Source organism: Herpailurus yagouaroundi, unplaced genomic scaffold, assembly GCF_014898765.1.
Source record: "Herpailurus yagouaroundi ecotype Mexico unplaced genomic scaffold, PumYag 141, whole genome shotgun sequence".
Classification (NCBI taxonomy): domain Eukaryota; kingdom Metazoa; phylum Chordata; class Mammalia; order Carnivora; family Felidae; genus Herpailurus; species Herpailurus yagouaroundi.
In genome coordinates this window covers 35,423,791-35,450,728 of record NW_024412396.1, presented here as the reverse complement: position 1 = coordinate 35,450,728, position 26,938 = coordinate 35,423,791, and the positions used below count along the sequence as shown (strand labels likewise).

The window sequence follows — 26,938 nt, the reverse complement described above, 5'->3', positions numbered from 1 at the left end:
GGTAGTAAAGGTCTCTTTCCTCTCCAACTTACAAGCCCGGTTGAAGAGAACACCCTTCCTCAAAAAAGGTGACTGCTCTTGGGTGCCTGGGTGGCTCAGTCAGTGAAGCATCCGATTCTACAGTTTGGTTCAGGTCATGATCCCAAGGGTTGTGGGATCGAGCCCCATGCTGGGCTTTGCACTGAGCCTGCTTACGATTTGCTCCCTCCCTTCCTCCCTCTCCCTCTCTTCCCCTCACCACCCCACTGCTTGCATGCACTCTCTAAAATAAAAAAAATAAAAAAAATAAAAAAAAGAAAAGAAAAAAAGAAAAAAGGTGACTGCTGCTTATATGCAAGTGAGATGTTGCAGTTACCTACTACAACCTACAAATAAGATCCATCTGTTGTTAGAGTAGAGGTGGGGACAATAGGACAGGTGTCAAATACCTGTGAAACCAAATACCTTGCTTGTGATCTTAGGCAGACTAAATGAGCCACTTGACATTGCCTCAGTTTCTTTATCTGACAGTAGGCAATGTAGCACTTGGCCCGTGCACTTCACACAATCAAATATGAAAGTGGTCTGGAAGGATCAAGTGCTCACATTAAAAATAAGGTGGTGATAGAACAGCTGCCCTTTGTTAATCTATCTCTACATGATGCAAAAAATAAGGTTTAGCCCTACAACTTAACACACTCACTGCTTATTTCTTTTTTTAAAGTTTATTTATTTGAAAGAGAGCAAGTGTGAGTGGAGGGGGTGAGGGGGGGTGGGCACAGAGAGAGGAAGGAATCCCCAAAGCAGGCTTCGTGCTGCCATCACAGAGCCTGAAGCGGGGCCAAACTCGAGAACCATGAGATCATGACCTGACCCAAAACCAAGAGACAGATGTTTAACCGACTGAGCCACCCAGGCTCCCCCACCCTGCTTATTTCTTTATAGGATGGATTCAGGGTTGCCATAATGCTATGCATCACTCACCTGATAGAAAATATAGAGTAAAAAGCCCTTGCTAGTTAGGAATAATTACGATGAACAGCCTATTTTTAAAACGAATTTGGATGCAGAGAAGTTTCCCTTAGAGACAATTGGGCAAGTTGCTTTGAAGTCAGTAAGAACCTTAGAGAAACAGGGCTCTCAGGGAAACTGGGGTTACTATGCCTAACGATCCTGTTAATGACACCAGAGCATTTCCACCTCTCAGTGTTTCTAACAAGAATCTGTTCACTTTTACACTTTCTAGGAAGCATTCTGAGGAGTCTTGGGAGCAGAGGCTTAATACCAACAGCCAAAATGCACTTAGACCCCATCAGTTTTTATAGCCGCTAGCGTCAATGCATAAAGGAAGACATACCCTAAAAGCCCAACAAGCTTCCCATCATCGGCTGTCAGTTTTCTCTTTTCCCCTAGAACACAGTTCTCTGTGGAGGGGTTGTGACTGGGATAGGTCATGAGGAGACCAGCAGCATGTGGGTCACATTCTGTTTCTTGTTCTGGGGACTAGTTATACAGAGGTGTCCAATTTGTGAAATTTAAGACCGGTGGACTTGTCCTTAGTGTATTATACTATAACAAAAAGTTTACCCAAGAAAACCCCAAAACTTAGACTAGCTGATATCCCTGGGGACTGAAAATGGATGAAGGATCATTGGCCCAATGGGAATTTAGGGATATTGATAACTGTGAGAGAAGAGAGGTCACTTCTCTCTTGGAGAGAAGGAAAGAGCATGAGCAGGAGACCAGCAAACCAGAGGCTGCAGGACCAGGGAGGCCCAGGAGGCCCAGAGGGGTCCTGACCTAAGCTCCTGGATCCTCCAAGTGTTGGAAGGTACCATACTTACTTGTCAATACTAGATTTTGTGTCAGCAATCTTGTTTAGGCTGGATATCTTGAATCCATACGCATTGCCTCTTTGGCCTTTATTCATGTAATTTCCAAATGCCAAAACCACTTCTAGCAACTGCTTCAGGGCGTTGCTCCTAAACACCTCTTCTGAGCCAGAACGAATTGCTTCAAAACAAAGCACACATAAACACAACTACTACCACCAGGACTTTCCAGGGACACCCAGCCTAAATCCACACACCTGGGAGCAGACACGGACGATGTAAGCCTGGGTCACTAGACTACCAGGGAGCACTTACAAAACACCTAACCTAGAAGCAAAGAGCAAGGGGACAGGGAGAGCCAGCTCACGTTGCTCAAGAGACCCACAGCCGCACAAGCCTATCCTTTCTTAGTCCTTTTCTTGACTGGCTCATCAACTGTAAGCAGGGATATATGAGACAGTGATTGCATTTCCCACATTCCTCTGCAAACACTTTCTTGCCTGGTATGAGTAAGACTGAGAGGATAACTGATCAATTCTATTGACTGAAAAACTGGCCAAATGTGTTTCATGTTATAGCTTGCAGGTGTCCTCAGGGACTGGGGCTTGAGCAGGGTCCTGAGTCCAGCCTGCATTCTGTGGCTGTGTTCTTCAGATGCCCCTTTTTTCAAACACTTAAAAATTTAATAGCCTCAAATCTTCCCTTAGAAATATCTAGTAAGGCACCATTGCAATAAAGCTGGCTACAGGTTTAATGCTAGTAGCGGTCAGATACGTTCTCACCAACATCCAGGATGTTAAAAGCCTGATTCTACAGAGGAACTCAGGAGATGTGCTGTGGGCTCCAGAACCCAGGCTGGGCCACAGGGCCAAGGGCAGACATTAAGTAATTACTTATCACGATTTCAAAAGATTTTAAGCAAAAAAAAAAAAAAAAAAAAAAAAAAATCACCCAAGGGATGCTGTTTACTACCTGCACTTGGGTTGCAGTTGCAAATGGGCACTTAAGATGAACATCACTTTCAATCTGGAGGCCTGACTTTACCTTCTACTTTAGGTTTCACTTCTGCCACACGCTCTGCAAACTTCTTTTTGAAGTACAGCGATTGCAGTCTTTGCTGGTAATGATTGATGCTGTAAGAGCAAGCATGGACTAATGAACATCTACTTAATATATTATCTATGTTCACTTAATGGATACGGAGGTGGAGGTGCCTTAGAGCACCACCCCCCCAACACTCACACTCTCTCTCTCTCTCTCTCTCACACACACACACACACACACACAAGCCTGCACAATTCCCCTGCTGGACAGGAAATGAGGTCACTTCGCCTGGAGAGCCCATTTCCCTCTGACCAACAGGAGGTATTTGGGCAATGGCAGCAGGGTCCTTAGCTCTAACCAGGTCAGGCAACTGCTAAAAGAAAAGGAGAGTTGCCACCTCCCTTTCCTCAGAGTCGCAGCAGCTCTTGTGAAGACAGAAGAGATAAAAAGGAATGAGAATGCAAAACCTCCCCATTCTGCTGCACGTAAGGGGCTGTTTCCTATGTCTCTCCTATACTTAACTTTCCACAAAGTTTGCCTTTGGCAAAGCTGTGGAGTACAACTTGTCTCCGGCATTCTCTCTTCATCTTCTCCCCACTCATGTCCCCAAACCTTCCTCCTTCTTTACAGTTAGCTCCCTATCTGCTCCCCTCAGGGCTGGTAGGCTGTGCCTTCAAGATGGCAACTGGTGACCAAAGATAAGAGGGTGCAAAGGGGCCTGGTCATCAGTAAGATAGGTTGCTGCTGCTGAGGGGCGAGGGCAGAGCATTCTTGCCCACGTCTTCTGAAACCAAACCACTGCCTTACCTGCTCTCTAGTGGAAACTTCAGTTCAGTAGCCCCTCCTCCAAAATGATACCATAGAATCAGGCAGACCTGGGTTTGCAGTCCAGGTTCTCCTCTTATTAGGTGACCTTTGGCAGGTAACTTAACTCCTCCATTACATGGAAGAGAATACCTCCCTACTTACCAGCCCTCTTGGCAGGGCAGATGAGAGGATCAAGTGGGACGATGCATGCACAGAGCTAGACAATGACAAAACGGCAGCTACGCAAGTGACCATCTACTTATTGATACACAGGGTTGCTAGGCCCACTTGTCAAAATTCCAAAACCATCCTTTGTCCTACAGTAGTATATATACAAAATGACAAGTTGGGATGGACAAACAACAAAATAATTCTGGATATGGTAGAAACGTACAGCGAGAGATACGTTCACCTGAGCTACAAGGGGAAGAGTGCTGCCCTGGGGGTGACTGAGAGTCACTGGTCCTTGTCTAATGCAGAATCAAATTTCCAGGCCGGGGATGGCAAAGAGACTCAGCTCACATGCCAAACAAAATTATGAAGCAGTGGCTGCCTCTGGGCTTTCTGGAGAGGGGTTGAAAATGCTTGCCAAGGCTTCACGGGAAGTATGCCATGATTGATTAGAGATGTCTGCATGGGTCAGGATTTGACATGCAGACCCTAGCAGTTCAGTAATGTGGGCTCTAGGTCGACATTGCTGAGTCTATTTTTTGAGATGCTGAGGTACAGAGAGGAGTGAGATACGATTCCAAGAAGTCAAAGTGGTAAGGAGAATGACCCCGACAGGAACCAGGAAAAGTTATGACCTGTTTAGGTCCAGAAATAGAGGTAATTGTGAAGAAGCCCTAACCCTGGTTCGCCCATGGGCAAGAACTCACATGAACAAAACAAATTCCACACAACTCAGGCTTCAGAAGATTTTGCAATTTAAAAAGGCTTCAAGTTAAGCCAGGTTATTGGCCCAAATAATTCAACCAGGATTGAAAGTTTAACTTCCTTAGAAAGGTAGAGGCCATGTTCACATTTTATGCATTTCCAGACTCACCGGCTCATCTCAAAAAGGAACCTGTCAGCCTTGGCCATGCGATCCAGTTCATGTTTATGTTCCTCCAACAGGTCAATGTCACTTTTTTCGGGAACAAATTTCAAGAGCTAAAAAGTACACACAGGTATTAGAACTGAAGTTTATAACGGAATTACTGCAGTAATTTTTCACTCTTTCTGTTAATTTGCCCTAAGACAAGACTGTAACTTTGGTTTCATTTAGAAGTGCTACTTCCGGGGCATTGTTAAGATATGCTACGTGATTAAATCTTTCCAGTTAGGTGGTCCAAAGGTACCAACTTCCAGTTACCAGATACATTAAGTTCTAGGGATAGAATGTACAGCATGATGATAGCTAACGCTGCTGTATAACATACAGAGAAGTTGTTAGGAAGGTCAATTCTAAGCATTCTCATTACAAGGAAGAAATGTTTTTCTTTTCCTTTTTTTATTGTATCTATAGGACATGACAGATGCTAAACGTATTATGATAATCATTTCACATTTGTAAGTGTCAAACTATTATGCTACACACTTTAAATTTATACAGTGATGTATGTCAATAACATTTCAATGAAATATTATTCAAATATTCAAAACACTTTCCTTTTTTTACTTATTGGTGTAAGACTCATTTATGGCACCTTTCTGTTCTATACTGTCTCTCAAATCAGACCGTGTAAGCCCTGTAGCAGTATCTGCTTCGCATAGACCATTAGAGGGACTTCGGAGATTCAATGCTCTCATCAAGTAGATGATAAAACTGAGGTCCAGAGAGATTAAACCACTTACCCAGGATTACAAAGAAAATTCATGTATTCATCAGAAATAGAACTTAGGTCTCTTGACTGCCAGCTCAATGCTTTTTTCTATTACATCATGCTAGAATGAGTAATTCTATGTGTATTTTCCATTCAATTTTGTTTATTTCTCTGGCTTATCTAATTCCATCTCATTTTTTGTTCCATGTAAAAAAGATGGATGAGAAAAACATCAGGATTTGAAGTTGTTGGTTCCATCATTTTATTTTGGAGGAATAAATGAGCATGGAATGTGGAAGAAATAACAATAATATTTAAAGTTGAAAAAGTACTCTGTGTCTGATTTCCTTTAAAGTTACAAATAGATGTATTTGTAACACAGCCTGACCATGTGTGCTATTTTCTGGATCAAATGCCCTTGGATATATACATTTTTTTAATGACATTGACCCTCTGAACCCCAAGATCCTCCCCATAACTTAAAGCTGGCATTTGGATGGTTCATTGAGTAGGTTTCCAAAGTTTGTTGGATTTAAATAAGGGACCTCAGAAAAGGCAGTCAGTCTGGATGCCACCAGCAGAGAAAGAACTAGAACTCCAGGTGAATGGTATGCGGTTGTAAATATATTCCAGGCAGAGTGCATATCAAGTGGCAGGGTCTGGAATGGGTGGCACAGCATTTATGCAAGTAGAAGGACAGCTGCAATGGCAGCAGGGGTCAAGGCCAGGTAGCAGCAAGGACCTTGTAAGAAGTTCAGTCTTTATGTGGGCACTGGGGTGTAGCTTAAAATCTTAGGTAGGAGAGTGAATTTGCATTGTAAAAAGACCACCATGCTCATAGAATGGAGAAAGAACTAGAAAGGATCAAAAGTATTAGGGGGTTGGCATTAGACTGTTGCCGTAGTAGTCCAGGTGAGAGAGGGCAGAGGCCTGGATTGGATAGTGAGTAGATTCTAGAGCTATTTAGGTGGGGGTGGACTGGCCTGTATAGCATACAGGTATATGTGTATAGCATACAACTGGCCTGACTTGCTGATGGATGGTTTATGGTAGAGGGTCAAAAGGATGAGGTCCAGACTTTTGGCTTAGGCAACAAAGTACACGGAGTGTAACAGGAAACCGAGGAAGAGATGGCTGGAGGAGAGAGGGTGGGTTTTGAGAAAGTGAGTTTAGTGCTTGCAATACTGGCAAGAGAACCAAGAGTGATTCCTAGGCAGGTGGACAAATGGGTGTGACATCCTAAAGAGATCTATTTGAAAGACAAAGCATTGATATTGGTTGTAACACGCATGGATGGGAGTGAGGTAACCAGGGGAACCACCAAGAGAAACAAAGCAGGGCTGGAGAGAAGCCAGCTTTTGAGGAATGAGGACAAGAGGAGGAACCTTCAGAGGAGACAATGAAATGCCAAAGAAAAGCATTTCATCATGGAGCAAGTGGCCATTGGTGTTGCATACCACCAACAAATCAAGGAAGATAAGGACTGCAAAGTGCCTCCTGGCTTTGGCAATAAGGAGGTGGTGAGTCCTTAGTGAAAACAGCTTTAGGGAGGTGAGGAAGAGTGAACAGGAGGCGAGTGTGGACAAGCTTTCAAGAACTTTGCTTATATTGAGAAAGAGAGAGGATGGTGGCTACGTGGAATGTGGTATTAAAAGCTGTTTTGTGGAAGGCTGAGACACGAACAAGTTAAGAGTCAAGAGGGAAAGGCGTACGATCTAGGAGAAGGGCAGTCCTCTGATCTGGCTGGGTCCCTGAGCAGAAGAAAGGGCTGGGCCAGAGCAGAGCCCAGGGACACCCCCTCTTTCCTAGTGGGATGTAGTGGATGCAGATGCCAGTGCGTTCATGGGTCTGGTGGCCTGATAGCTTCTAGGCATTTGTGTTCCTGTGTTCAAATGGTGCCAGTGGACAGGACAAGTATCTTCTAGCTTTTCCTCAGTGCAGAAGGAAGGTAGTAAGACAAGGAGAAGGGAGAAGGAAGAGAGAGACAAAGACTTGTTTTTTTCCCTTCAGTTTGGATTTTTATCTACTGGGCAAGGAAGCTCAGGTCTAGTGTCAGGGATTCCCCCTCCCCCCGTGACACACGCACTGGTTGTGCAAAGTCCACAGCCCTGTTCACGATAACACAACCACTAGCTCTCTTTTGTACAGAACACTGTTAAGAGGCACCTGCTAAAGGTTCAGTCCTTCCCAAAGAAGAGTCGAGTGACAGACTGTGTGTGGATAGTTTTAAGAGAGGAATGAAGAGTTAGACGAACACCCGGGAATAAGGAGAAAGGTACGTATTCCAAGAAAGGCTGTATTAATCTCGTCTGAGTTCTGAGCTCAGCAGCTAAAAAAGGAAAGGAAGGGAGGAATGTGGTTCAAATGCGAGTCATAATTAAGAGTAAAGCGATGTTAGCTTCAGAGCTTGTCTGGGAGAAGTGCTGTGTGAAGGACGAGGAAGCAGAGGAAAAACAGTAGAATGAGAAGGAGAAGAAAGAGTGTGATAGAAGACCAGAGAGTAAGACACACACAGAATTATCGGGGGAGACCAGGTCAAAAGTATCCCACTTGGCCAGATTCTGCATCAGTACGTTGATTTTCTTACTTGTATTTATTTGAAGTACATTCTATTTGCACTGCAAGCCCTTTTGGCAAGATTTTGAAATCCCTTCCCTCAAGGAGGAATTTCGCTGGATGCAATTTCACAGTAAACAGATCTTGTGGAATTTTAAACATACGACCTTGTCAATAGGGGCTAAAGGCCTAAGGACCAAAGCAGTTTTCTGCACAGTTCTTCCCTCTGTGTGAGCAGCTTCTGATGCAGGCAACTAGCATGCAGGGTCACCTGGGGGCCAGAGAGGGGCAGAGGGGAGCTGGGCTGCACCTCTGGGTGGAGACTCTTGCTAGGTGGAGAAAGAGAAGAAGAGAAAGTATGTGCAGAGAAGCTGTTAAATGCTCTAAGAATTAATTTTTGGTTTAGGAATCACCTTTAAACTATTTGTACACAAAGTATCCCAATAGGCTCGGTATATAGTTATTAAGTATTGATAACTAAGTCAAACCTCAAAAAGGACAGCATGGGGGCACCTGGGTGGCTCAGTCAGTTAAGCGTCCGACTTTAGCTCAGGTCATGATCTCATGGTCCGTGGGTTCAAGCTCCGCATCAAGCTCTGTGCTGACAGCCTAGAGCCTGCTTCGGATTCTGTGTCTCCCTCTCTCTCTGCCCCTCCCCCGCTCACGCTCTGTCTCTCAAAAAGAAATAAATGTAAAAAAAACAAAATTACAAAGGACAGCACGAAAAGTTATTCCACTGCCAAGTGTGAGGCCTTCCCCAGGACAATTCCAGTTGCAGGTTTCAGGTGGGGCTGGTGCACGGAGGTGTGGCGACCCTTCAGCCATCACTCCCTGCTCTGCGTCTGAGGCCTTTTAGGACACCAGTGAGAACACGACAGAAAATGCACGAGTAGACAGGCACTCCACCCGGAGCGGCCATGCCACCCAGGATCACTGTTAGTAACGCCAAACAGACTTTTCCTCTGCTTCTGGGAGCCAAGTCTGCCTACGGATGAGATACCCAGTCCAGCCTGGCATCACCATCACCGGCATCCACAGTTAACTTTTGGAGGACCTGGCACTAAGGGACGTGGACCTCTTGAGCGAAATCACTCAAAATAGGATTATGTCCTACGGACAATGAGACAAGCAGACAGAACATTCTCAGAGCATGGAGGCTATCTCTACAAAGCACAGAAAAATTCAGGTCCAGACCAAGAAGCAGGTAATAACCCCGGAAGCATGTGCTAGTTCCACAACAATGTCATTTGGGTAACAACTGAAGAAAGCTGCAGAGAAACACGTAACCGAGTTGGAATGGCTGCAGAGCATGTTATAGAAAGGCTGCACGGAAAGCATGAAGTCACCACATTCAGCTTGCCCGGCCGCGGCTAACACTACTGATTTCGATGCAGGTGACAGAGCTGGGGGTGTAACGGTAGCTCCTGTGGTGTAGGAATGGCGAGTCAAGGCCAAGACACAAACTGTATTAAGGATTCCATAATGAATCAGTTTACGTAGCAGTCTGTGACCTCATAATGCGAGTGAGATTCTCCATACTCCTGTCAAACACTTCCCAAAAGCTAGTAGATTTGCATGACCTCTGAAGGCATAATACCTTACTTGTAGCATGAAGGACAGAATCTGGCATTGTGGGTCTCAGGCATTTGACAAACTCGTGACCTTCCTTCTCACCCATCATTTTGAGGGGCAATGGGAGAATAAAATCTCCTACGAGAGCCACATTCAACATTGGTTCAGAGATGAGGAAACTGTCCACCAGCGGCAACCAGATTTTCTCAGTATCCCACTCCCTGCTGAAAGCCAGTCGTCGCTTATGCTCTGAAATATGTCTGGCAGCTCACCTGTTCCAACATGTCCTTGGGCAGATCTTCCTGCTCGTCCATTGTTAGAATTGCCCGTTTGATTTCATCATTGGACAATTTCAACCTGGAGAAAGAGTATTTTATTTTGTTGTTAACAATATTGGCACGGGTATTAAAATTTAATGCAAGATCATTCATTTTGCTACTCCAGCTGCTGACTTGCAAGAACCGTTCTTCTCAAAATCTCTTAGTGAAAGCTTATTTCCTGACAATATTGCACCTAAAAATAGTATTTTGAAACTGCTTTAACATTCTTTCAGGACTTTGTAATGCTCTGCTGACAAAGAGAACAGAGCTGTTATGTTCTATTGTTTAGTTTCCTTATGTAAGGGATCGGAGGATGAGAAATAGGGAAAACACCTAGATCCAACTTATCTCTTTAATATACAGCATCCATGAATTCTAGACAGAAGAGGAAAACTGAATTCTTGACTATTCATCAGGAATGTTCAAAGTCTGCTTTCAGATTAAAAATGGATTTAAAAAAGGTTGGAATCTGTTACTGTCAAAAAGTTGAATAGTTAATACATGGAATAGAATGTGTAAGGCACTTCATGGTTGAGGAGTTTTCACATATAATATTTCATTGGAGGTTTAAAATAACTATGATTTTTTTTTTTTTTTTTAACGGAGGGACAAACTGAGGCTCGGAATGGCTGATTTGCCCAAGGTCAAACATATGGAAAGTGGCAGTACCTAACACAAACTTGAAACTCCTGATTCCCAATCCCAAATTCCTTTTACAAATCTGTTTATCTAGTTAATATTTAATAGGGAAGAGTTTAAGCAAAACCACAAATATGTTTTCTGTTTACCATAAATTTATATGATTAACTAATTTAAGGACTTATGGCTTGATTATGTCAGGACAACAAGTGTTGACTACGAAGAAAGTCATGAAGTTAAAATGTACTTGTAAAAATGTGTTTTTATTAGACACAATCAATAGTCCAAACCGGGGGGGGGGGGAATCTTAACCAGATTATTAGCTAGAAAAATAGAGTCATTCTTTTGTTCTATTTGTAAGCATTAGATCCAGACTTACTTAAAAATATCTTACTTCTTTATTAAGCTACTATTAAAGTGGCATATTAACGTTATTTGTCTGTTCCTCTAGTCTATGATCTTCAAGAAAAATCACATTTTGGCCTGGAGATGAAGACATAAACACACAAATACAGAGCAAGACATAAAGCCTTCACACGGAATATTTGAAGGTGGGAGCTTTGGCATCAGACTGGGCCTCAGTCCCGTGTGACGCTTCCTGGCCAGTGTGACCTTGGGTCAAATTCTCCTTAAGCCTTAGTTTTCTCAGGGTGCCTGGGTGGCTCAGTTGGTTAAGTGTCCTACTCTTGGTTTTGGCTCAGGTCATGATCTCACGGTTCGTGGGTTCGAGCCCTGCATCGGGCTCTGCACTGACAGTGCAGAGCCTGCTTGGGATTCTCTCTCTTTGCCCCTCCACTACTCATGCCCTTTCTCTCTCTCTCTCTCTCTCTCTCTCAAAATAAATAAATAATTAAATAACTCAGAAAAAAAAAAAAGTCTTAAGTTTTCTCATCTATGGAGTGAAATAATGCATGTAAAGCACTATGCACTGCCTGTCCATAGATAAAGCTCATAAACTAGGTGTCTCACTTTCCAACAGACTTTTCTACACTGGGGACAAAAAAGCAGCAGTACTTCTGTAACCTATACATTCTCACACAGCGCTTAGCAGGGCTATTACGAACACTTCCCCAAGCACTCCCACAGCCATTATTTCACAGAGAGTTTCCTCTCTGTACACAACATCCATTAGGCCCGGAAATGTTAAACAAGAATTAGAAGATAGGGTTCTTATTTTAAAGGTGGCTGTAACATTTGGGAGAATCAAATGGTAAGTGAAACACTCAAGACACATGGGTATGAAAGCACACATGGCTACTACCGCTCTCACAGATAAACGAGGGGGCAGCATGCGTGTGGGGAAGGGGGCGGGACACAAAGGCCACAGAAGGAGGAAAGAACCCTGGGGGTAGAGCTGGACAACACACACCCCACTTTGGACAACTCGGCTTGTCCTTTTCTCTAGATTTTGACATGATCTCATTAAAACCATCTATCCTGCTCTTTATGCTGAATATTGTTTCATCTGCCGATAAGTAGGAAAGGGAAGGAACAAATTTGTCAATCCTATTGTACTAGTACTGTGTTTTGTTTGTTTGTTTGTTTTGAGGGGGGGAGGGCAGAGAAAGAGGGATAGAGGATCGAAGAAGGCTCTCTGCTGGTAGCACCCAATGTGGGGCTCACACTCACAAACTATGAGATAATGACCTGAGCTGAAGTCAGAAGCTTAAACGACTGAGCCACTCAGGTGCCCCAGTAGTACCATTCTCTTTCATCTCATGCTTTCAAATCCAAATATAGCATGTAGGCAACGGGAGAAAATTGCCCATGTTCTAAAATGAGATCCACTCTATCGCCTAGTCTGAGGTAGGGTGCCATCATAATTCCCTAGACCTGGGCAGACTTCTTTAGATTGTTTTAGTCATTCTTGGGACAATCATTGCCCCACAAACATTTTCACCAGGACATCGTGATGGAAAACCCTCAAACTTTAACTGGAACAATCTAGCTAAGTTGGTATGGGTAAAACACATGATAGGGTAAAAACCATAATGCTGGCATCACCGTACAGGCTCTGGGTAGCCCTCAGTTCCAGAACACTAAAGGCTCATGAGTCGGTTAAGAGCGAACACCACAGTCCAGCCACGCAAGGCCAAGGAAGAGGAATGCTAAGGAAGGTTGAAACTGCCACTAATGAAAACCAACCGGCCGTGGAAACATCTATAGGCATCATGAGAAAAGCTCCACTTATAAGAAAAAAATAAATTAGTTCTGTGTCCTTTTCACACTGAGCTGAAGAAACTACTTTATGGTGTGGTTCTGCTGAGTCCTTCTGTTTTACATTTAAAAGAAAAGGAGTTGAAAATCAGAGTGAGAACAATACTTGAAGTATCAGATTTGCATTTCATTAGCTCCCCATATGGAGTGCAGAACTCCTTGCTTTTGAAATTGTATATATTTATGCTTCTCAACCCCCAGAGGCTGTCTGGACTAAACACTAGCTCTAATTCATAACAATTTTGGTTTCTCTTTATGTGTCCCACAAAGAGACTTGAGACTTTAATGGATAGTGCTTAAGAAAATCTACCTGTCAACATACTGCCTTGCACGTGGCCTGTTGGAGCAGACAAAGAAACTACCCTTGGGGAAAGGGGAGAAGGGTACTCCGCCCTCTGGGATGGTTCTGTAGGTTGCCCGAGTTCTTAGTATCATCTGTCATCCACAGAATGAGTCGCTAATCTCTGTAATTTAAGGACCCTACCGATCCTAACGTTTTAATTGCTTTTAAAGCTTGGCAGTGTTCTGGTGTGCTGGAGGGTGGCAACGTTTGAGACATCCACTTCAACTTTCTTTACAAGGCAGGAAACAAATCGGCCATTTTAAAACAGTATATAAGTCTACCTTGCTGCACTCAAGTATTTCAAAAATTTGCCAAGAGAATTGGAACATCCAGGCGTAATTAAAATAAGTTAGGGATGGGTGGCGAGATCAGCCTTAGCTCTGCTTCAGTGGATTTAAGCCAAATCCCCCTACTTTAAAGTAGCTTTTTGTGCTTTACTGCACCCCGGGCTGCCATGCTAAGCGAGCATCTGGAAAAAAAAAGAACGGCAGAACACTTCATAAAAGTGTATTTTAGGTGGGTTCATTTGGCAACATAAACCAGCTTCCAAGTTTCTTTCTTTATTTCGGAAGGGAGAAGTCTGTTTCAGGGAATAAAGCAGGGCGAATTTTAAATTGCCACATGTCACCTATAGATACCCAGTAGGTTGTTGCTCACCCTGCCCCGGCCTGAAGTGAGTGTTCTTAGTTTAAGGAATGTCCTGTCCATTCCGACACTCTCTTCTCCAGTCTGGGAAAGCGGGGTCCCTCGTGGCCTGGAGCTTCTGCTTCAAACTCACACTTTCCAGGCAGCCTCCCCTCCAGGAGCTGCAAGTGACCCTGGCCACTGAGGCTGCAAGCCCGGTGTGAAGGGCCCTCACTTCCCTTCCCTGTTCAGCCTGTGGGGCAGGGAGGGCCTTCCTCCCGACTGACTTCACTCCAGGCAGGGCTGTGGCAGGTGCCTGACCAAAGAGTCCGCTAACTTCTGCGGTGTGGGAGTAAGGAAGAGCGTTTAAGGATAACCAAGCGCTGCGGACATATGTGCTTATGAAACATCCCCCACGGAATCCGTCACAGGCTTATCTCAAGGTGGAATCTGGTGTGATGACTGTGTTGCTGGGGATTAAACTTCTTGTCAGCAAGGTAAGAAATGGAGAGGGTCACCAGTCTTGGGGAACGAAATCAGCAGAAAAGGAGAAAGTAAGTGTGGAAAGGCAGGAAATCTTGACATCAACTTGGAAACATTCCTGTTCATCGTCCACGTGCACAAAACCGTCTCCAAGTACTGCTGAGGGCGGTCTCTCAATTCTCTCGCGGGGTCGCACCTGGCCATAAGGGAGAATCCATCTAGTGGCCGGCCGCTGTGGCCTCCAGGTCGCCACCCTTTCCAACCTGTCCTGCAAACCGCAGAGGGCAAACTTCAAACCTTCTTAAAACAAAGTGTCGTCCTGAACAATTTGCACCAATTCCCGATCCCGCAGGCACGTTAACAGGCCACTAAACGAGCAACTACTCCATGCAGGTTCTCTGCTGCTACTGCACATGCGCTGGGTCTAGCTCTCTCACATCGAGAGGGCCTACTGCAAGGCCACTGCTTTCACGATCTCCATTTTATAGACGAGGAGGGTGCGGCTGGAGCTTGGGCTGACTGGTACCCTTAACGAAGGCACGCGGCATGGATCACAGGCTCTCTTGACCAGTCCCATTTGTTATGACTGATGACTGCTACAATTGCAGGGCTCTCTGTATTAGTTGTGCATCGACCCCCTGCACCTCCCCCACCCCTCCACCCCCAGTGCCTTGGCTTCTGCTGTGCGCCTCCTTGGAACTGCCTCTCGACCCCATGCCATGTAATTGCTATCACCCTTTGAGACCCACTTTCTCTTCTGAGCCCCGTCGGTGTCCTCACTCGGCTCAGCTCCTGGCTCCTTCCGGTTGGATCAGTCCGGGCCTGAGCTGTTCACAAGTCATCTTGCTGGTGTTGTTTTTCTTCTCCAAATAGCCACGAGCTTTCAAAGGCAGCAGTGCTACCTAAAGTCGTGGTGCATTCTATGGCACCCCACGTAGTGCCAAGCAAGTCAGTGCTCCAAAGTGGTAACTCTAAGATCTCTTCCTTCCTTTCCGCCCCTAGCTCCTTTCACGTGTGGTAAGGCGTTGCCAGCGAAAACGGAAGAATGAAAACAAGGTGAACTACTGACTGGTTAAACAGCTAGATACAACCCAAATTAGAACTCAATCTGCTTTATTTCTGTTACCTTTGCCACACAGCACATTACAGGTCGGTCCTCTGCTTTCCTGGCAAGAGTAAAACTATTGATCACGGAAAAGAAAAGCATGTGGGGCTGAATCCTCTGTGGGAAAGAACATTTTAGAACCTGATCCATAACGTCTAATTACCATAAGGTCAACTGGGACTCAAAATTACCTTGTTACGTATAATATCCTTTTTAATTACGTTCGTTATAATGACACTTATTCATTAAATTGGATTTTAATAGATAATTTAACAGATACAAGGCAATTTCTTAAAATTATCTTCCAGAGAGAGTTTTAGATACGCTCAAGTTCTAAGTCACCTTAGGCTCTGACACTTTTAAGGTAACAAGGGAATTATATACCACAAATACGAAATAATTCCTTCAATAATGGGATGGGAAGTTTGCCAGAAAGAACTGGAACCTTATCTATAGCTAGTGTTAGTGTTATGACCCTCGTTGACATCTCGTACTGAGAATAATCTGTCTATGAAGAACTAGGTCACAGATTTTGCTCCTACGAGCACTCAAATACTATAGGAATTCAGTGATAGCTCCCTTTGTCAAGTTGTTTAAAAAGTGTTCCTCCAGACTGCAAAAGCACAAGATATAGGCAGAAATTCCAGGCTTTAGGAAAAAAACAAACAAAAAAAACCTTTCCCCAAATTTTCATTTAACTTCACTATTAAGAATGTTATTTATAAAAAGAAGTTGTAACAAAACAGATTATAGATACTGTAGAAGAGAAATAAGTAGACCTTCAGATTATTTCGTTGGTATCTTCATCAGCATGTGTTCAGGGAGAAAAAGGGGGGCTAAGTACAGGGCCTGGACATTTACATAGCTTCCAGCCAGAGGCAGAAATGAAATGCTAACAGGAGGGTTCATGTTACACCTTCCTAGTTGTATTAAAATTCAGGGATCTCACTAAGCTTCAGTTTCTCTTTTACCAAAAGAAACATTTGCTCCCTAAAGTAATATATATCTGGCTAATAATCAAGCTCCGTGCTGTAAACCAAGCAGCAGCACTTTGTGTTAAAAGAAACTCACTGTAAGATCATCTGAAAAATAAAGACTGCTACTCTCCCTCCCTGCGCTCCCTGAAAGAGCAGCCACCTCACGCCAGCTTTAACACATACACGACATTCTTTCCAGAACGTGACCAATGGGACTTATACTTAATGCCCCCCAACCCAGGATTCTTTAGATCTTCGTTCACCTCAAAAGCATTAGGTATCTTTGCGTGACATAAAAGTTCCTTTTAGAGAAAAGAAGAAATTAGATACAGAAAAGCTACTTGAAATGCCCGGGATGACAGACACAGTGCCTGAAGCTATAAGCAGATTTCAGCCTCCCAAATTTCCTTTCTTCTTTTCAAGTTCCAAGGCCTTGATGGTTCACTAATTATGAGAAAGATTTCTGAACAGGGCTGAAATGGGTAAATTAGCATTTCACTGGGGCTTGAGATTTACATATCTGTTTAGTCATAAAAATGTCTCAAAAAGAGCATGAAATCACATAAACTCTAAGTATAAAAAGGTGACTTCGAAAAGCAAAATAAAACAAAGAGCTTCCATGGTTGCTGCTGATTCTGTGGCAATGTTACTTAATCAAAATACCTCTTAAAAACTGAAAACAAACTGAGGGTTGATGGGGGGTGGGAGGGAGGGGAGGGGAGGTGATGGGCATTGAAGAGGGCATCTTTTGGGGTGAGCACTGGGTGTTGTATGGAAACTAATTTGACAATAAATTTCATATAATAAAAAAATAATAATAAATAACAACAACAAAAAAACCCCCACAAAATACCTCTAAAGCCAGGAAATATACATAAAAATAAAATCCATTTTACAGGCTCTCTGGGAAAACAAAACAAAAGAAAACATTGATTTGCAACGTTCCACTCTTTAACTTTAGAAGTCTGTGGAAATTAAACTAAGAAAGTAGGCAACCAGCTCTGATACATTCTGCTCAGGGAAAGTAAGCACCACGAATTCTCCTCACCTCAGACGGAAGAGAATCCAAAGAACTGAATCTCGGCAGAGTCCGATTATAAGAACAAGCACAAAAACATGGTTTGGAGCCACCAGAGAGAAAAGTTGGTCCTACCAAAAATGTTTATTCAACTTCAACAATACCTCGATAGAAGGATGTTGCAATTCTGAGCTCTCCGACCATCAATCACCGAAAGTTCTTTGACTTTAAGTTTGGAACTCAGAGTGTCATCAATGGCATCTGCTTCTTTCTATAAAGAGCATGAAAGAAATCCATCAAAGTCAAACAGGGACATTCTGACTTCAGACACACACTTTTCCTTTATATTTTCTGTTTACACACACACACACACACACACACACACACACACACACACAGGCAAAGCTGAGATGGTGAGGGAGGGAGTGTAAGGAGGTGGCAGAATTGAAACGAAGGGCTAAAATCTAGTTGACAAAGGGAAATAATAAGAAACGCTGACCACCCACATTTGAAAAAGCATTTTTGGAAGAACAAAGTGCATCTAAGTTGAAGATGCTAAGCGTGCATAAATTATCAGTGAGTGGTGCCCTCCTTTTGTCCCCCAAATCCCTATGGATAGCAGACAGAAGAACTGTCACTATGAATCAAGCTCGGCTGAGGCTTGCCATTGCTAGTCTGGCCATTTGCAGGGCCCATTCACTCCGGAGCCATTTGCATCGTGAGCACTCAAAAAGCCAAACAATAAATCCTCCCAAACATCCTCATGTGCAACAGAAAGGTCCCAAGCCCAGATGGTACCTTTCATTACCCTGGAGCCTGATGGATAACAGAGAGGGGGCAATTCAAGGCATTAGTTCAATTACTTGAATTAACAACAAAACACTACTTCCATACTCTGCCGCTGTACAAAAAGCTGGAAGCAATGATGGCCAGTCATAATTTATGGTGGAAGAGGCACAAAAATATTCTATATAAAATACTGTTTGAGTAAACTGGGCATCAAGGTGAAAATACAGACTAACTTCATAAATAGCAAGTTTGATTTTATCAGAGGTCAGGATCAATTTTAAACATGGATCATGGCATTTTAAATATGTAAGGAAAGCAAAGAGTTCTGGAACTAACAGTTTGGGAAAAAACAAAGACAATATGGAGCTTATAGTAAGAGGCACTGGGTGATCAAACTTCAACGGTCTCCTGTCATACTGAGATTTCAAGCACACCGCTAATTATCAGTTAAGAGTTGAAACCCAGTGTGGAATTACCTAAGCATTGCATTACACTATCTGGAGGGAAAAAAAAAAAAAAAAAAAAAAAGGATGGCCAAGACATTCTGAGCTTACAGTGAGCCAAGAAGTTATACTAAGCAAGGTTTGGGTAGTTGCTCACTTACCTGCTTGGAGTTACTGTTCACAAAGAAATCCTACAGCCATGGCAGAGGCATGGAAAAGGCAAATCAGATACATGCAGTTCAGAAATCACAGCAACAAACGGGAGAAAGTCAAAGCAGTCAAGGAACTCAGTGACACAGGGTAAGAGAGGATTTATGCCCCAAGGGTGAGCAATGAGAGTTGATGAAGACGGGAGAGCCTGGCTGAAGATACAAATGAGGGCACGGTACGAAGCATTCTGGGTAGGGGACACGTGTTGTGCGCCATTTCCAATGGCGGCAAATCAAACTTGGAGAAGAAAGGGCTGAGAATACCCCAGAAAGACCCAAGTTGGGAAAGGAACACACTCTCTTTGAAAGAGGAATGGGCTCCATTTGTTCAACATGACGATTTTCACTTGAAGCAGAAAAATATCCATTAATTCCATCAAATTGAGGAAACTACTCCTATGGTCCTGTCCTACCAGCAAAATATGCTTTTTTGGGGGGATGGGGGCAGGAATAATCTGTCTTCTTATGTCACAAGGAAGGATTAAGAAAAGACAAAAGACAAGTTCAGCAACATAGGTCAGTAATATTAACCCTCAGTATCCCTCAAGAGTCCAAACAATGCCTGGCAGTGCTATGGATAGGTATGAGAAAAAAGACCGAACATGCAATTAAGAGACAATAAGTGATTCATGTTTGTGTGCCGCCATTGGTGGCCCTGTCCCAACTGCCTCAGGGAAGTTCAAGGATACAAGGCCTGCGGCCTCCTCCTGAAATACTCCAGACAAGATCTGGAGTGAAGAAGAGAAAGAGGAAGAAGTAACTGACATGTTAAGAGAAAGTTACAGCCTTCTTTACATGGTTTTGCCATGCTGGAATGAAGAAAGCTTCAGGGTGCAAAACACACCCCAGCTCTCAGGCCAACCGCTTCACGACCAGCAGTTGCTCAGCAGATTCCTTAAGGCCTCATTGGCCCTGGCAGCACTGCCAAGGCCAATTTTACACAGATGAGCTGTTTCACATCATTCTTCCAGTGGGAAACAAAATGTGTCCTCCTTTTGCTCCTCCCACACAAGGAGGGATTGCTTTTCTAGAACGGCATTTAAAAATAAGTTGATAACCACAAGAAACCTTTCTTCTACTCTGACATCACAGTTTTCTTTTGTCCCAGTTGCAACAGCCAGGTTTTCTACTCTCAAACTCCTTAGGGCACTTTCCCTGTAAAAGTAGCCTCTCCTTTCAAGGGCAGAAAGAACTATGGCAAAGTGAACTCTGTGAGGTCATCTTATCCCACTTTTCTCTCTTACTGAGGCAAGTTGCTAGTTGAATTTAGATCCAGCTATTACTGTCTGGCCTTCAAAGAAGAAACTTCTACAAAGCTCTCTGGCAACTTATTCTCCGTAAGTTTGCACTGTCAGAAACTTAAGACTTCTGACCTTGACTATAGTGGGCTATGGAATCAGGCAACTATCATTAATTAGGTGTGAGGTTGGTAGCTCAGCCTTACTATCTGCAAAATGGAATTAACAACTGGATTATTACTGTGACGACTAAACATGGTAATTCATGTAAAAAAGCAATGTGCACGGTACCTCGTACATATTTATGAGCTCAATACTTGGAAGGTATCATACAACTATCTTTCCAGCTGATGATCAAGTCCATTTTTTTTCTCCTATTGCTCTCTTTTTAATTGAGTTGAAGAACAGCTGGTCAAGATCTCCCGTTTGTTGCCAGCAGCAGAAGTAAGCGGCCAAGTAATGCATCTTATCTTTGCAGAGGTGATGATGAGGAATGCCATGGGAGAGTGTGGTTTACTGTTAGCCTTAAGGTTTCCCTTCTTTAACGGTCCTTTAACCACATTTAAAATAAAATCACAAAGCTTATTAGATGGGCATGTTAAAAATAATGATGCTTCCAGGCCTCTTTCAAATAAGTTAACATTCTTTTTGAAACTTTAAATGATTCACTAATTGGCTTGGGCCAAACACCATAGGATCGCCTAACAGGAGGTCTGCTTTTTCCAGATGATTTTTGGTGTAGGGCTTTGGAAAATAAAAGTTGGGACTCGAATTTTCAGGAACCAATGCTGATAGCTTCCTAGGGATAAGGTTCCTCAATGACATAATGATTCAACAGTTTATAGGTAATAATAATCCTTACCTGGATATTTCTTAATTTTTTCGAGGTTACAATCCCTTTGCAAATCTGGCAAAAGGTAGAGATCCCTCTCCAGAAAAATGCATACTATTCATATAAATGCATAATATTAAAATATATTTTTAAAATTTTATTTATTTTTGAGACAGAGAGAGAGCATGAACAGGGGGAGAAGCAGAGAGAGGGGGGGAGACACAGAATCTGAAGCAGGCTCCAGGCTCTGAGCTGTCAGCACAGAGCCCGATGCAGGGCTCAAACCCACAAATGGTGAGATCATGACCTGAGCTAAAGTCAAATGCTCAACCGACTGAGCCACCCAGGCGCCCCTAAATGCATAATATTTATATAAAACCCTGCCTTTAATTAACTCTTACCATGGAGTCAATTAATAGAACCTCTACCTTATACTTTGGTCTAAGAAAAACCATCATTCATAATTTTCTCTCCGGCCTTCGCATGCCATGGTGAAGGGCCAAGATTATTGAAATAAATACCCTAAATTATAATTTTTCAATGTAAAAACTAGATCTCCAGAATACTGAAAATGTGAAAAGAATAACAAAAAATTCTTTGACCATTTATTTAAGAAAAAAAAATCAGAAGATAACACAGAATGTTCCAAATGGGAGCCCAAGAATGACTTCTATATTACGTTATTAACAGGAAGAGGTCAGATTCTGGAGTTTGGCGTTGCAGTTAGCCTTTGTTCCCTACATCAGAGCAGAGAGGCTTTCAAATGTTCTACCATATGCTGATAAAAGGACCTGTAAAGAAGGGGTGCCCTCAGGCAAAGAACTGGGAGAAGGAATGGAGATACGAGCTGTAAATTTACTGCTACAAAGATATGACTCCCTTTAGGTAAATGTAAAATTCATCTTCCTATATCCACCTGCACGGATAGGGAGAATGAATTTATAACATCTCAAGGTGAAAATTTCCCACAAAACCAAAATGAATATTGTTTAAGTGTATCTCAAGTAATACTACTATGCAATGCATGTGATGTACTAAAACAAGTCCTTTGTGGTTGGCCTGGAAATCATGCATAATGTAGTTTCAATGAGGAAAAAAGGTTCTGAGATTCAAGAAATTGACTTTCAAATGAACTTTTGGAACGTAAGCAGGGGAGTAACTGCACGCTATTAAATTCCACTTCATGTGGCACATAATCTTACATAATCAGGTCCACACACCTTTGATATCCACACTGGAAAAGAAAAATCCTGAATAGAAATGGTCTTGTTCTTAAAACTGGAGTTACAGAAAATCCTTTACAAAGCCTGACCTTCATAGTGAATGAAACTGTGGTGTAAGAACAAAGTGAAACTGAGAATTTATGCCACTTGTGACCTGGCTGTGCCACCTGTTCAGACACTGAATATATGCTAAGCCATATTTCTATTACCTATGAGATAGGAATAATACCTCATAGAGCTGGTGTGAGGATGAAATAAAAAAAAATAATAAGTATAAGAGTGCCTTGAGAACTAAATTTTACAATTGATGAGATTGAGACTGGGTATATTGTTCTCAGCACCAAGAAGGTAATGGATACTTAATATTGATTATCATTTTTTTAGTCTATACAGATTGTCTTTGTCTTTGTCTTTGCTTTTACACTGTAAGTTGCATCAAAAGCCTGTGCAACCATTCAATACATCTGCATCCTTTGAAGCATTTCACATACAAAGCAGATGGTATAAATATGTTTTGATTTTTATGATAAAAATATTTCTCAGGGGCGCCTGGGTGGCGCAGTCGGTTAAGCGTCCGACTTCAGCCAGGTCATGATCTCGCGGTCTGTGAGTTTGAGCCCCGCGTCGGGCTCTGGGCTGATGGCTCAGAGCCTGGAGCCTGTTTCTGATTCTGTGTCTCCCTTTCTCTCTGCCCCTCCCCCGTTCATGCTCTGTCTCTCTCTGTCCCAAAAAAATAAATAAACGTTAAAAAAAAAAAAAAAATTTCTCAAATCAATTGGGCATACCTTTCATATGTGTGCATATTTATATAAAATCTCTCCTAAATATCATTAATCAGTGTTCATCTAAAGTTACCAATCTTATACCTGAGGTTGTGTTCAAAATCCTACTCTGTATAGTGTTCTTGTTACATGCACACAGGTAATGGTATTCATGTGTTCCTTTGCCTCTCTGAGAAACTGACTTGTTCAAACAACTGGCTGAAGTTCAGAGAGTTTGACCAGGGTTTGATAATTGGGGGGATAGAGGAGATACTATAGAAAAAAAAAAAAAAATAGGTTCCCACTATTCACTGGGGAGTGGAAAGGAGAGCAGTTCAAGTGTGATGATAATTATACAGCGTATTGCCAAGACTAAGATGAAAATACACAGGTCTTTGACATTGTCATTAGATAAGGAGATAGGGAACATTCAATGACAGGCACCCCGTTTCCTATACTCTGTCCTACAAATTCCCCTAGAATGTCTGTATCTTTAGATTTTTTTTTTTTTTTTTTTGGTCTCTCAACATTCAATAAACTCAATAAAATGGATAAAATTACCTTCATTTGGGAAATATATCTATGGTTTAAGAATCTCATCTCGAATTTGTGCGCCAAGAGGGGAAACCTACTTCAATCAAGCTGAGCCAAGTGTGTTGAAATCTTTTTCCAGAAAGTGCCATTAAAATGTCACAAATGAATCTACCCGTCTCCTTAGCGTTAAGTACAACTGATATGTTCTGGTCTACACTGACTGGAATGACTACTGATTACTTAAACAGGGATCGGTTGCTAGGAGACAATTACCCAATTGCAAGGCTTTCTGCAACCCTGTCTCCCAGAGCTCTTGAGAACTGTCCACATATTTGTCCCAGAGCATTTTGGCAGCATCCTTCTGCACCTTCTGCTGAAAGCCAGTTAATTATGAGTCTTGTAAAGTCGGGTCTTTTAACCACCTGCCTTCATGATCAACGCAACCCACATGCTCAGACTTGAATAACATCATTTGGAATTGACTGCTGTTTTCCCTTTCTTTAATTTACTTAAAAAAAAAATTTGTTATGTTTTTATTTTATTTTTGACAGAGACAGAGTGCAGGCAGGGGAGGGGCATAGAGAGAGAGGGAGACACAGAATCTAAAGCAGGCTCCAGGCTCTGAGCTGTGAGCACGGAGCCCGACACGGGGCTTGAACTCTACGGACTGTGAGATCATGACCTGAGCTGAAGTCGGATGCTTAACCAACTGAGCCACCCAGGCACCCCTTTAATTTACTTTTCTACTTACTTTACTTTTCTACTTTACTTTTCTAAGCTCCCAAACCTTCACCTTAGGCAAACAGAATGGACCAGAATTAGTGACTGAAACTGAAGTGGGAAATCAATTGGATGTGTAATGAGGTCAGAAGATTACTGAATCTACCAGGAAATTTGCTAAAATGTCCTACGACTTCATGTCAAGGCCCAGAGAACACCTTCCTAGGTCAGCAGCAAAGAGACCGAGAGAGGAGGTCCATTGCAGCCAATCAGGAATGAGTCTGGTCCAAGCACCTGCCATATGAGGGCCCTAAACATACCCTTTGTTTGTCCCTTGAAAGATAAAGTGTCTTGCTTTCTACTGGACATTATCTTTTTTCCCCTTCATTTTCCTTTATTTTGTGGGTACAGCACTGCACAAGTTTTCCTTCATACTTATGGAGGGGCCCCAGCTGAGGGCTCCTGTTTTAGGTTCATGCTACCATGGCAGACAACGACCAGCATTTTTGTACTTTACTAAAATAGCACAGAATACAATGCAGAGAAGCTTTCCCTCTGAGTGAAAATATTCTGGCTAAAAAGACATACTACTTTTTCAGTTTCAGATGTATCAAAGGTTTTAAAATAAAAACCTGTCACAGTTTCGGTTTCTCCCCAGACTCAGTCCATCTTCTCCCTCGATGGTTGGTAGTTCTGTTCTGAGACACCCTTTCTTGGGAACCGGTCTGCAGCTGCTCTGAGGATGCTCCAGCCGGCACATGATTCACGTAGGAGATAAAGGGCTCCCAGTAAAGCCCAAGAAAAGTCCCCATGCAGATGCCTGGCATGCTTGTGTTCCTAGTAAGATGCACTCTGCTCTCTCCATCATCTCTCTCAGTCATCCTGAAGAATCTTTCTTCTCTCACTCCAGGACACCACGTTTCCCTTCCTACGTCTCTGACTGTCTGCTTGGGATCTTTGTTGTGATCTCTTCTGGTCCACCCTTAGGAGGATCTCCTAAGATGTCCTCTCAAGAAGCGAAAGGTACCATCAGATGTGACTGGAGTGTATGGCATAAAGTTGATTCGCTGGCTATGTCAACATGGATAGCCAACGAGCATCAAATCACACGTTTCCCACCAGGGTCACAAAAGTTTGGCTCCTGTTTCAGAAGCTTCTCTGGTCCTTTTTCTGTCAGTGCCATCCTCCAAATTGCTCAGCCTTCCCAGCCCCACTTCTGAGTTGACCGTGTTCGTGACATAGAGTAAAAACTTCTAAGGTTCTGGTTAACTGTCAAATCATTGTTATTTACAAACCCGTGTATGTCTAAAGGTTCCATCTGTTTCAAAAAGCAGTTCATTTCTGATAATAACCACCGGATATATAGATTTTTAAAAGTCAGATAAACTAAAATGGCTTAAGAAATGAACCCTGCGGCAATTACAAGTTAGGCAGCTCTCCTACTAATATTTGCTCCTGGTGACCCATTTGGACCAAGCACAAGAGATATTAACATACAAAACTCCTTCCACCAATGCAGATAAGGTCTTGGACACACACCAGGGTATGAAGTTAACAAGCAGCTTCAACACGTTCACACACATACACGGACAGGCACTGAGACACACATTTGAACACACGCACACCATGCTGCTTTGCAGGGACAGAGCAGGGTAGACCAGACAGCCTCAAACCAAGACGCCCATCACCTCATGGCATGGCAGATAGCACGGGGACCATGCGTGAGGACAGGACTTCTTATTTTTGCCTCATCTGGAGAGCACACAGTGTTACCTGCTGTCTTTGGTAGGCAGAGAATGTTCTCTCCAGGTCTTCGAGGTCTAGAATTTTGAAGACTTTTGTATCATCAATTTCGGTCCATACTGTTCCTTCCAGTTTATTCTGCAAACATCAAGTTAATAAGTAATAAATACTAGAGTTTATGGTTATATACAAAAAGAACAGACGTGGTTATTTTTTTAAAAAGTGCTGCCACCCCCAATTTTTCATTCTACCAGATGCTCAAAGTGGTCTGGCTTCAAACAACATGTCATTTATTTCAGCTTTAACACTTGAAGTATCAGAGCTAGTGAGAACCCGAGTCCATACTAAGAAAATGAAATCACTTAACAGTCAGGGCTGTTTGCCTTTTCAGTGACAGCACAGTGAGCTGCTAATGTTATCCATTAGAGGGAAAATCAGAACAAATGGCTTACCTCAGGCAGCTTAGACCAGTTGAAGGATTTCAGGGCATTTGTGGGCTGAGGAATGTTTTTCTTCTTGAGTGCCAGACCCAGTGGAGCACCAGGAGGTGGCATGATCCCCCCTAAGGGAGGAGGCCCTGGGGGAGGAGGAGGGCCGCCTGGAGGAAGGGGAGGGGGTGGAGGAGGAAGCATTCCACCTGGCAGGGGTGGAGGTGGTGGTGGGGGGAGGAGGGACCCTGGGACAGAGGAAGGAAAGGGCCCCCCTGGGGCTCCAGGGGAGGGTCCACCTGGGATCGAAGCACAGACAGCTCTCTGAAAAGGTAAAAATAGGAAAAGAGAAGGTCAGTGGAAGAAGTAAATTCACTGGATGATTCGGAGTCTGAAACTTTGCCTAAAACGTATGTTACAGAGAAATTCACATTTCTGAGAAGATGGGTTTAAAAGGAGCAATAAATCAAATGGGCTTTAGGGTCTTCATGGACTACTGAGTCAGCCCTTTATATGTGGCACATTAGTGCTTGTCTGCATAGCACTCACGTATCCCTCACTACTTATAGCATCCGAGTTTGGTTTTCATGAAATCAGTTTTCATTTTAAGAAGTTAACATGGGGGTGCCTGGGTGGCTCAGTTGGTCAAGTGTCTGACTTTTGATTTCGGCTCCAGTCATGATCTCACAGTTGGTGA

General features: G+C 43.1%; 1 protein-coding gene across 4 annotated transcripts in view; it reads right to left on the bottom strand.

Moving 5' to 3' along the window:
• DAAM1 (dishevelled associated activator of morphogenesis 1) overlaps nucleotides 1-26,938 on the bottom strand; it is a 176,150-nt gene that overhangs the window by 15,278 nt on the left and 133,934 nt on the right. For 3 of the 4 annotated variants that reach the window (XR_005790927.1, XM_040477281.1, XM_040477282.1), the window contains 8 exons: nucleotides 26,266-26,565; nucleotides 25,844-25,951; nucleotides 18,715-18,744; nucleotides 17,486-17,592; nucleotides 9,868-9,952; nucleotides 4,708-4,814; nucleotides 2,856-2,944; nucleotides 1,824-1,992 (listed from right to left, as the gene is read on the bottom strand). Coding sequence is in view for 3 of the 4 variants with exons in the window: in XM_040477281.1 (XP_040333215.1) it covers nucleotides 1,824-1,992; nucleotides 2,856-2,944; nucleotides 4,708-4,814; nucleotides 9,868-9,952; nucleotides 17,486-17,592; nucleotides 18,715-18,744; nucleotides 25,844-25,951; nucleotides 26,266-26,565 (995 nt within the window). In the remaining variant the exon portion in view is untranslated. The remainder of the gene's footprint in view (nucleotides 1-1,823; nucleotides 1,993-2,855; nucleotides 2,945-4,707; nucleotides 4,815-9,867; nucleotides 9,953-17,485; nucleotides 17,593-18,714; nucleotides 18,745-25,843; nucleotides 25,952-26,265; nucleotides 26,566-26,938) is intronic. The other variant, XM_040477283.1, reaches the window with a different exon arrangement.